Here is a 12,500-nt window from a genome sequence, read left to right as displayed (position 1 = left end):
TGACACAGAATGACTAGGAACATACAGGCCATACACACTGACACAGAATGACTAGGAACATACAGGCCATACACACTGGCACAGAATGACTAGGAACATACAGGCCATACACACTGACACAGAATGACTAGGAACATACAGGCCATACAAACCGACACAGAATGACTAGGAATATCCTATGAACGATCTGAAGAGAAGAATTAGATATACCGGTAGTAGTTAATTTCAGGTATATCATCTCAATAACAACCAAATTTCTTTTATTACTGGTAAATGAGAAATATCAGTAAACTTTTCATTTGTTTGGTGTGTTGTGGTCCCAGTTGGAGGACCGTGTGTTTGATGACAGCCTGGACGTGGGCGGGCCTTCTGCCGAACACAACAGCACCAATGGCCGGGCGGTGGAGCTCCGCCCCCGAGGCTCTGGCGGACAGGGCTCTCGCTCCATACGGCGACAGACCTGGAACAGAGACGATGTAAGTCAAACCTTTAACCCTTGTGTGGTGTTCGGGTCTGTGGGACTAAAACTATTATTATTTTAACCTGAGACTCATTGGCAGGACATATAAAAGTACACATCGCCATTGAGTGCTCACTGTGCACCGCCCCTTCACATTTAGATTACATACGTGGTGTATTGGTCCACTGGACCCAAACGTGTAGAAATTGTAGGTGAAAACAAGTAAATATAGTAAACATTTTACAAACAATTTACCTTCACTGTTTGCCTCCACATTGTTTCATTCATATTTATTGAAGATAAACATGATAATGTCTTTTATCAATTTGTATTGATAAATGTGATCTAGCAGAGGTAAACGGCAAATATATTACCCTATATGCTATCTAAATTGCTTGTAATTCAAATAAAGTTAACATCTGTTAAGTATTTTTACATGAATTGTTATGGATGTATTGTTTTTAAATCCCAATAATGCTGTGGGTCCACCAGACCCGCCAACATTGGGCGAGTAACAAAAACGGGGAGCTGCCTAGACAGTAAAACCAAAGTCTGTCTAAAGAGAAGTCAGTTCACCCTGCTGCCATCTTGCTAACTTGAACTAACAAGACCTGACCACAATCTCTTTGAATGGGCAGTCATCCATTTCATACATACTGTATAATTGTTTTTACTTCATATTTCAAGTCAGTTAAATGACAGTTTTGTGATAGAAAAGGCCCTTTTTCCCCTCAGGCCAGCGTCTACGCATGCGCCACCCAGTGGTTTCTGCCACAGTTACTTAGTTACCATGGAAACCATTCATTGCGCAATTCCCAACATCTTTAACTCATTGGGCGCCAAAAACGAGTATACTCGTGTTTTGTCGCCAATGCTTGAGCGCTGGCGGGATCCTTTGATCTTTTTCTTTTGATCCCCGTTCTAAACACTCACTCGGAGCTGCCTGTGTCTCCCTGGCACAGCTGCCTACGTTGGAATTGCAATGACGATCGAATCCCGCCAGGTGGCTGTATCGTCTATATTTTGAACTGGGGATATCAGTTGTCTTCCAGTACTGAGTTACCTCCAGCTGCTTCCGCCTCGGAGTGGATCAGGACATAGCAATCGGTCTGAGATTTGGTGCCTCAGACCTATTCTTTCCCGTATCATAGCCATGCCCAATATACACAAGTAATTGCGATCGCCATGGGATGACTGGGATTTATTAATTTTGGAGTACCTTCTGACTGAGGTAAGGTCTATTTTAGGTAACCTGCTGGTATTTTCTTTAACCTAAAACATGCTTCTGTACCGATCACAGTGTTGTATTTTACCGGACCTGAAACATGCTTCTGGTAACGATCGCAGTTTCGGGGTAAGACGATGCCCCCCCCCCCTTGATGATTTTGTGAAGACACATATGTACATGGTATATACCCTTGATTTGGAAGTATTTAGGGTTTTAGGCGAGCAACCCGAACGATTTGGGCATAATGCATAAAACGCGCCATATCTCGCAATCTATGAAAAAACACTGGATTCTTTTGGAAAGGGCCGATGTTTAGCATGGCATAGTGCACAAACTAAAGTATGTAGAGATTAACTGGTTAGTCAGTGTTGGACTATGAACAATTCCTGTCAAATGAGCCATACTATTGTCTCCATAGCTATAATACAGAACACACGATGGGTCTGCAAACATCGCTAAAATGGTCAATAACGCTGGCGCCATTGAGTAGAGATGGGAAAACAGCGTGGCGGTCAATGAGTTAAAGCTCAAAATGCAGTCAATTATAATGTTACATAAAATAACATCAAACCGCCACAGTGCTCTGTCTCCTCATTATATAGACAGTCTCTGGTAAAACCCCAGTATTCTACTGATGGCCACTGAGCAGCTCCACTGAAGTAGTCAGGGGGTTAAAACGGTGGTCTTAGTTTTCTTATGTGACCCCAGGAACACCACTCGGCAGGCTCAAAACATCTCACAACAACAAGTCATTCTTGCAAATTTCTGCAGCTTTAAGTGCCTTGCTCAAGGGAACCTCCTTGATAGTTGCTGAGGGAGGGGAGAGTGCTTCCTGATCGCTTTCCCAGCTGGTCCACAACCCCCTGCTCACAATTAAATTGTCTTTAACGCTCAAAATGTTCAGGCACTGTGTCGACATCTGTTCCAAACAAGCGAGGTCTGGAAAAACACAGTATAATACTTACTAAACTCCAACCCACACATCAGACTAAAACAAATAAGTAAATAAAGTGCAATACCAAGCGGGGCTCTTTTGCCTAGAGGTCACTGTTTGTTGGCATTACAGATTATACCTTTAAAATGGATTCTTCTCTATGTGTTTCCAGCTGTGGGGGCCAGCTGTGAAAGTTCATTAATACAGACCAGGCTTAGAATATCTGTATTTCAAATCTGATTTACTGGTTCACTGCTAGGGGGCATAGACAGGAATGCTGGTGGACGGCTGTTGCCTTGTGTTTGGACATAGCTTGCAGGGCATACTATTTGTATAGAGAACGATGGAGGAGATTTGACCCTATTCTATCAGGTTATGTTGCATTATTGATGAATCAGTGTATGTGCAAATGCGCACCACTAGAGGGGGCTCCATTTATGAAATTAGACTCACCACACTAAGTATATACAACCTGCTGTTGATGTGGGCATGTGAATAGTAATGATGCTTGTGCTTATGATTTTGGTTTCATGTTAATTTGGTATGTATTACTACTTATATACTGTAATTACTGTTGTTATAGTTTTAGCCCTGCAGTCTAATTCTACACTATTGTAACTGAGGGGTACAATTCCCTGACTGTATTGAGAGTATGGTATTATTAAACCACTACTTAGTTATGTACTTTAATTACTGGCCATACAGTACACGGTATATCTGGTGAACACCCACACAAGAATACAACAATGACACTAAAAGTTCTATTTGGAGGGATTTATTATTATAGCAGCAACGGTAGGTTACAGAATTGAGAATTATGAATTGCGCTTATATGGCGAAGAACACTTAAGTAGGTCAAGAGCGTAAGTCCATGAGCATAGTAAGATGGGTATAACTGACGCCACCTGTAGCATAAGAATTACGTAAGGCACACTCGTAGTCAGCTGGAGACACTAGGGGGTTCCCTCCGGTTGTAAGCCAGCAGGGCAGAGGAATGTTCGGGAGCAAAGTCTGGGTCAACGAGGAATAAAGAAGCTCCAGCTACGGGAGGCGGTACATTACTCCCTTGATCGGCAGACGAAAGCAACAGCTATAATCCAGTATGCACGACAGCATGGATGAAAGCTAGCCAGCCTCTTCCTAGAGACGGGCTCGAGTGATGCTCCTCACGGGTAGATCCCACACAGCAGTGGGGTAGACGGTTCTCTGCTCCAGCAGCCACAGTACCAAAGCAATATAATCCAGCCGGAAAAGGCTCTGCATTCGCCGGTGTAGATTCTCCTGTGCACTATACTTCACATTTAACTAGGTCGAACTTGACGTTATTTCACTAAACTCTGACACTTTTACTATCCTATTCGCACATGTTATAAGTGCTCTATTTAGACACAAAGTTGCTCACTTCACTTGGTCGTTGACTCGTGGTGAAGGCTTCAACGTTTTGGTACTCAACTACTGCTGTATCCACCTGCGACGTATTTATACGTAAGGTGAATTATCTAGTGCCAACCTCAGTTCTGTCTCGTATTACTGCGCAAACCTGGACATGTTGAGACATGTCTTGGCGGTGGCTTTGAACTCGCCATTGGGGGTATGGTCGTTGGCGCCTAGGGGTCGCTGTCCAATAGGAGAATGAATATTATGGTCTGGTTTGTACCTAGGTAAAGGGATATTCCGTGTATATATACAAAGAATATACAAGGGATATCAAACGATATACAAATATTATACAAGGGATATCAAGCAATAAATATATATATTCGGTTTAATCTGACCCTTTGTAACAACTATGTTCAAGTCCCAGTTATTACAGACTAAAACTACAAAAGAGTGCAAATCTCCACCAGGCGGCAGTCAGTGGGTGATATAGGAGCCACACATTGCGTCTCTCTTTCTCACAGAGCAAACATAAATGTCTACAATATTTAATAAATACAGAGACCACCTAGTATAATTCATTATAATTACCGGTATCCAAACATACTTGCACAACATACACAGACATCACCCACTGTGCGGGAAAGAAAAGGCCCAATTGTGGCTGTGTAGTCAGAACAGTGTAGTTAGAGAGACGTGATTTCAGCCATCTTGTTTCACCAAATAGTGAAATACTTAACGACACGTAAGACTGTTCTGACAGCACAATATTGATGTAACTAAGAAATTCTCTGGGGATTTTCTTTTTAATGCATATAGGTATAGCAACGACAATAGCTTCACTATGGCATTTCCATGTTATAAACAGCAGCGAACCTGTGTAGTATCGGCCTCTTCAAAAGGTTTATCCTTTATAATATCTATTTCAATGGACAATGTTGGAAATTAATTCAAATAAAATACTTTTCGTTGACGGATAAAAAAATATATAAAAAAATGCAGGTCCTTGGCCCGCTGTCAGCCTACAGTATGTGCGACGTTTCATCCAAGTCGGCCTTGTACAGGAGTTTTACTAGATTTGCTGCATACAGAGACACACACACACACATGCACACACACACACACACACACACACACACACACATGCACACACACACACACACACACACACACACACAAACAAACGTGTTGTGTTCTCTCCCCCCGGCGGCCCCCACCAGGCGGTGCTGGACAGTCTAGTGCTGACCTCCGTGACTCAACTCTCCACCAGGATACGGCAGTCTGTCGACAAAACGGCAGGAAAAATCAGGTGAGCGGCGTGTGCTTCATCACAATAAAATAATCACAAGGCACTCCAGGGAGACGGGTGCTGTTTCCCCCCTCACTTTGTGTCAATCATGCACATACTGAGCCCGGAAAAGGGCAAAGTGGGGTTCAAATCGCTAAAAGAAAAAAGGGAAATAAAAAGACCGTGGAGTGTCTTTTATGTGAAGACTTGGCTAATTAGCATGGTGTGAGTGGCACAACAAAGAGGTTACTCTGACAAGCTGTTCCTTCTCTCTAGTTCTATCACGCGTCAGATGATAAACCACAAACCTTTATTATTTCATTACTCTTCACAGCTCAGTGGACGCAAAATGAGATCACTTTCCCTCTCACCGATCCACCCAAAAATAGAATTGACATGTTGTTCTTGTGAAAGTGTACAGCTAGTATTCGATGTACGGACAAGTCTTTTAAGCGGAGTGCCAGCAGAGAGACAAAGCTCTAGCGGTGATGTCATCCGAGAGACGCATCCCGGAGCTGCTCTATAGACAGTGAATAGTGGAACAACTCCACGCTATGACATGCAGTGATGTTACTAGGATATGGGTACATTTCCTGATTCAGAGCTGTACGCCCTACATCTAAAATAAAACCTTTTGGGATGTAAATTACTGTCAGCAATTCATTGATAATGGATCAACGCCCATTGTCCACACACAAAAAAGTCGGTCCATTGGTTGGTCCATATTACTTGATGGCTTGATGAGTTTTTATGCTCTGATTGCGAGCAAAGCGAGGCAGTTCTATGTTTATAGATATTTCATTAAATGGACATTCTGTTTTACTGTGGACTTTCCATCTAATACCCATTTCAGGGAGTAAATACTAACTTTTCTTCTTCTTCTCTTCTTTTTCTTCTCGTTATTTTTCTTCATTTGCTGTGTTGCCTCCAGGATCCTATTCAAGGATAAAGAGAGAAAATGGGACGAGATTGAAAACAAGCTCCAGGCGGAGCACGACTCCCTGCTGCTGAAGACCTCCAACAAGGTGCACACACACACACACGCACACACACACACACACACACACACACACACACGCCACACACACACACACACACACACACACACACACACACGCACGCACACACACACACACACACACACACACACACATGCACACACACATGCACACACACACACACACACACACACGCACACACACACATGCACACACACACACACACACACACACACACACACACACACACACACACACACATTTCCTAGTACTATACGTTGCCCTCTTTATGTTGCATGTGAAATAGACATGGCAGAAACAAATAGTCAAAGGAGTGTTGTTGCTGTTTTTGAGAGGGTTACAGCGGACCATCAAAATGTGTGAGAGGCCCTGGATCCTCTGCATTCTAAAAGGTCACCTGCATGAGGTGATTGTGGTCCATTAATCACGCTTGTTAAGGTCTGACAAGCTGTAGGAGCACACGCACAGGGAGGCGGCAGCAGGACAACAGAGTGAGGAGTGTGTGTGTGTGTGTGTGTGTGTGTGTGTGTGTGTGTGTGTGCGTGTGTGTGTGTGTGTGTGTGTGGTGCGTGTGTGTGTGTGTGTCTGGTATAGCAGTAGTCCTTTTCTTGTCAAGGACCCCCACATTGATACACACTAGGCTGCCTCATTTGTCATCTCACTAGTGCAGTTACATGGGCAGTATTTCCTCAACCCAAATGAAATCATCCAGATTGGACATTTCAAATCACCGTTTACATGCTAAATAGATGCTAAATAAGCTGAACCGCAAGATGTATAACGGAGAACCATAACGGAGATGCATAACAGAGATGCATAATGGAGATGTGTAGTGGATTGTGTGTGTTTTGCTGGCTGCATTGAAGACAGCACATACACAGGCCACAATGCGCACCAGCGTGAAGGGGGATGGATGAAAGGGAGAGGGAGAGAATGACATTCAAATGATCAGACATTTCCCTAACATTAATGTGCCCCAAAAATAGAAAATAGAAAATAAAGATTGTGTATGAGTCCCAAAGCTCGAAATCTTTTGAGTTAGAGTCCATACCATATGTTTCTCAAGGTAGTGTCACGGTCCCAGACTGAGCACTGTCTGGGGCAGTGGGGACAATATGAACAGTGGTCTCCTGCCGCCCTCTGGCGGGCACCGTCAGATGGTGCAGTCTATTATAGAATTATGGTTAGGTATGATTAATATTATGTCCTGTTTCATGTTGTCGTGGGCCATCCCTGCCCTTGTTTGATGTCGTCCTCCTGTCTGGTTGTTGTGTGTGATTATGCCTTTTGTGTCTAGGTTGGGTTATTCCTAGTGTGTTCTGATTTTGTATTCTATGTTGTTGGCTGGCTTTAACCAGGTGTTGCTTGTTATAATTAGTCTGTGTATTTAAGTTTGGTCTGTCCTCCCTTCCTTGTGGCGTCATTACCTCCGTTACCCCTGTTTCCTGTCGTGTCTCTGTCAACGTTGGCCTTGCCCTATTGTTGTTCAGTCTAAGTAAGTGTTGTTAGTGTTCCGTTTTGTTGCCCTTTGATTTTCATGTTCTCAGTTCGTTTTCCTCAGTGCCAGCTTGGCTGCGCCTTTCGTTGTTCTTTTGTAACGTGCTTTCGCCCGTCTTTATGTTTGTTTAATTATCAGTTCTTTACCTTTTGTTTTGGTCTTATGACCTATTATCGCTCTCGTGGTTCTTATAATAAAGAAAACACAGTGTTTGAGAAGAGCAAACTACCGTCTCTGTTTCCTCCTTCCACTGTCCTGCTTTTGGGTTCTATCACTGTAACGACCCCAGGTCCTGGGGGGCCTGGGTTAAGAAGAACAATAACACTGGACATTCTCTACCTCCTTTCGGTGGTATCATGCCGCCACCTAGTGGACATCACCAGATCATGCAGGCGACCATTTGGCCTATTTTGATAGATTAATGTAATTAACAGTGTGAGTAAGGTAATTCTATGTGTGTTGTCATAGTTGTCGTTCCCTTCCCTGGTGTGATGTTCACCCCTGTCTGGTGTTGTTGTCTTTGCTTATGTATTTAGTTGGTTAATATTGTGTTTTAGACTAGCCTGGCCAGGTGTTGCCAATTTTAATTAGTCAGGTATATACAGTATGTGTGTGTCTCCCTCTCCTCGTCATATATCACCACCATACCCCTTGTAACAGGTAGAGGGTTTATATGGTTCCACTTATTCAATTGGTCTGACATTTGACGGGAGCAGAGTTGAGCATTATTATTTTTTTTGATCCACTTTTTCTCCCATTTTCAATTTTTCTCCCATCCCAATTTTCGTATCATCCAATTCAACCCTCCCCTGTCTTTGAACGCTGTTTCATGCCTCCCACAAGCCGGCTGCAATGTGGACTAAGTCATACATAGCACGAGTCCCCTCCGATACTCGAGGTAACAGCAGTCGCATCTTTCCACCTGCGCGGCTCGATCTTTCAGCGTCAGGGGTCTGGGCTTTGGAGGGGCCCCGCCCCCGTCGCTTCCTGATTCTACTGCGCAGGCACACCAACCGACCTGTAGGAGTCGCTGTCCACAACGCCCGATCCCCACCCATCAGTTTCCCTCCCCCTAATACTGCCAATGTGTATTAGTGCGGAAGACCAGCTAAACTGAAAGCAATGTGGAGCGCTGGGCTCGAACAGGGAGGCGAACCTGTTCGAGCCCAGTCTCCAGTATTCATGGTGAGCGCCTTGCCCACTGCACCACGTAGCCGCCCAGAGTTGAGCATTATTAAATGAGATCTGTGTTTTTACATTTGAGGAAAAACAAGAAGAAAGTCATGACTGTGGACCTAATACAAAACTGCAGTACATGTTTCCAGGAAGAAAGGGTTAATTGCATTTGACGACTCGAGCCGTGCTGAGAGGACGACATTAGGAAATCAAAATAGTCAAAACAACAGACAGAATACACTGTTGGAATTATATACCCATGATTACCTGGCTTTTTATAAAACAATTCTTACGCCATAGTTTTTATGTTTCTAACATTTTATTGATTTATTGTCTAAAATTAAAACAAAGATGGCGGCGAATGCCACGATAACCAAGGAGAATGTCAAGGGATGTCATGACAAAATAGTTGTGATCTTGTGATATTCAAAGATTAAGTTCAAACATTTACCTGTATTGGTTGTAACAGTATAAGAATTAAATAATCTATAACCTCCATCAAAGATTATGAACCTATGGTTAAATCGATCTTCAAGGGGGGGGAATCAACAGGTGGAACCCCACTCCCCAGGTCTATACTTGATAGCTACTGCGGTGTAGGAAGAAGAGGCTGCCATGGGTTTTCTCAGCTAGAGTTCCTCTTCAAAAAGAGAGATGGAGAAGCCATATAGACTCCTCACGGTCATAAATACGCCTGAGGTGTCTGACGAATGGAAAGCACCACGTCATCAGAAGTGGGAACTTTTCTCGCAGGGGTTTTAATCAGCGTAATAGTTTGTTGAAAGGAAGCTGGCGCTCCCTCCACTCAGGGAGAGTTATGACGATGAAGACACGCCCACACTTCTTCAGCCGCTTTGACAGTAATGAAGTATTTTCCTAATAGGGCTCAGGAATGCATGAGTCCTTTTTAGAGTAAATCATACTGAAGTATGGATTGGCATACTCTCTCTCTCTCTCTCTCTCTCTCTCTCTCTCTCTCTCTCTCTCTCTCTCTCTCTCTCTCTCTCTCTCTCTCTCTCTCTCTCTCTCTCTCTCTCTCTCTCTCTCTCTCTCTCTCTCTCTCTCTCTCTCTCTCTCTCTCTCTCTCTCTCTCTCTCTCTCTCTCTCTCTCTCTCTCTCTCTCTCTCTCTCTCTCTCTCTCTCTCTCTCTCTCTCCCTCCCTCCCTCCCTCCCTCCCTCCCTGTCCAGAACAAACAACGTATCAGATTATTTACTGAGGCAATCTCAGTGAGTGCCATAATTACGTCTCTACGCTACGGTTTGAAGCGGAAAACCGGTTCGGTTCGTGCCATCGGGACACGCTTTTCCCAGCTCACCGTTGGGAAGCGAAGGAAGAGCTGCGGACATGTTCGCCTCATCAGAGAGGGGCACAGACGTATGGGGTGTTGTTATTATGGGGCACAAGTATCAAGTCCCAAACATACTTCCTCTCTCAGGGACGAGGTCGTAAATCCAGCCTTTAACTCGAGAGCTTGACCTCCAGGAACCGAAGAGACGTGTCAATTCACTGCACATCACCCCCCCCCCCCCCGGCTCATAAAGCATCAATCAAGTTCCCATCGCTGCTCAGCTCCAAACTTCTCCCCATAGAGTGTAAGGCTTGCGAAAGAGAGTCCGATTTATTGATCGGTTTGTTGTGAAGAATGTGTATGTATTCCCTCGATCATCTCCTGCCCAGGTGTCTCTTGTGGCGTCCCTGTCCGTCCCAAGCGTTTTCGAAACTTTGTTTGCCACGACACGGTACAATACGTGGCCAGATGGTGGCGCTAATCTCTTGTCACATACATCACCCCCACCCCTTCCCTACACAAACAAACCCTCAACCCCCAGAGGAGCGACAACAACAGATCAGCGCAACTTGCGCTCCGGAGAGAGGGGTGCATGTTCATTCTCTTGCGTACGGTACGCTTTTACCACTTCTTGGGTCTCAAGTAAGATGTCATTATTTTCAGAATTTCATTGGCTACACAAACAGTCAATCATTTTCAGCATCAGTGGTGATTTGCCCGGTCATTGAGAGGGGAAACCGGAGGTGGTCACTTTTTCTAAACTGACGCTCGTTGGCTGTTTGGTCTTATAACCCGAGATTGGAAGCACGTAATAAATCATGTGAAACCCAGTTTCGGCTCAAACAAGGGACTAAACACGCCCCTACACACACACACACACACACACACACACACACACACACACACACACACACACACACACACACACACACACACACACACACACACACACACACACAGTAGCTGTACTACTACAAACTGCATACTTTTACACAGGTAGACAATGGTAAATGTATCCATATTTCACAATAATAGGCCACAAGGCCCCTACACACACACACACACACAACACCTAGAATCCATTGCACACATAACAAACGGATGTAATGCATACAAACACCTGTACATCGCTCGTCATGACCGTATTGTGGACATTGTGTCTGATGCGGTACGGAACATATCACCATCTAGTGCAGCAATGTACAAACATGCCAGAGTGAAACCAGAGTGGTTTGGCCTTACCATGTTTTTGCTAACATACCCAATACACCGGACGTTGTTTTTGTTGACACCAGCCACGGAGAGGTGCTGGTCATAGAAGTAGGCTGTACCTTTGACCTGTACATGGACCAGGCCTTCCGGGACAAGTATATCAAATACCAACCACTGCTCAGTGTGATGGCTGACCTTGGGTATAGGTGTAGATATGGTGTACTTGTGTTCGGAAGTCTTGGCCATGTACACAAATCCACCATGACCGGTCTGAGAATTGCTGCAACGAGTTCCGGTGATGACGATGATCTCTGCGTTTTACTCACTGCTGTACTCACTGGACTCACAGGAGTTACCATCCCTCCGCAAATGGGAAAGAGATTTTAACAGTGAATATATTGAAGACGACTGGCAGGAGGCCATTGACTCAGTTAAAAAGGTTTATACTTGTAACAGACTAAGAGAAACACAATATAAAATTCTTCACAGATTACACATCACACCTGTGTTACTAAACAAAATGGACCGTTCAATATCCCCATTATGTTCGAAATGTCAAACAGATCTGGGCACCTACTATCACTACTTTTGGGAATGTAAGTGTATATCCAGGTTCTGGGGCCAAGTGGCACGTGAGCTGAGCGACATTTTCAAGGTGAAAATAAAGAAGGCTCCAGGAGCTTTTTTACTGGGACTCCCATCAAAGGAAAATAATTTGACACCCTTACAATTCAAACTATTTGATAAACTTCTGCTTTCAGCCCGGAAATGCATTTTGATAAACTGGATTAATACAGATGTGGTACAGAGAGATCTTCGGTGTGCTACCCCATGAAAGACTCTGTGCAATGCATAGAGGCAACGACGCCTCCTTTCAGGATGTGTGGGCCCCACTATTGGACTACTTTCCTGCTACAATTTCTCAGATCCTTCTAAAGGCCCAATGCCCCATTGTATGGACAGACTTTGGATAGAAAAAAAATAATATATGTATATATATGTATGCCTACATGTGAATG

General features: G+C 44.2%; 1 protein-coding gene across 1 annotated transcript in view; it reads left to right on the top strand.

The window, feature by feature from the left end:
- cep170ab (centrosomal protein 170Ab) overlaps positions 1-12,500 on the top strand; it is a gene marked incomplete at both ends in the record, with an annotated part of 52,804 nt that overhangs the window by 38,162 nt on the left and 2,142 nt on the right. Inside the window, 3 exons of the mRNA XM_084318369.1 lie at positions 324-476; positions 5,220-5,308; positions 6,219-6,312. Coding sequence (XP_084174495.1) covers positions 324-476; positions 5,220-5,308; positions 6,219-6,312 — 336 coding nt within the window. The remainder of the gene's footprint in view (positions 1-323; positions 477-5,219; positions 5,309-6,218; positions 6,313-12,500) is intronic.

The sequence above is a fragment of the Notolepis coatsorum genome (assembly GCF_963971535.1).
Source record: "Notolepis coatsorum genome assembly, chromosome: 7".
Lineage (NCBI taxonomy): Eukaryota > Metazoa > Chordata > Actinopteri > Aulopiformes > Paralepididae > Notolepis > Notolepis coatsorum.
Note: the sequence above shows the minus strand (reverse complement) of the source record. Positions and strands in the feature narration are given on the sequence as shown.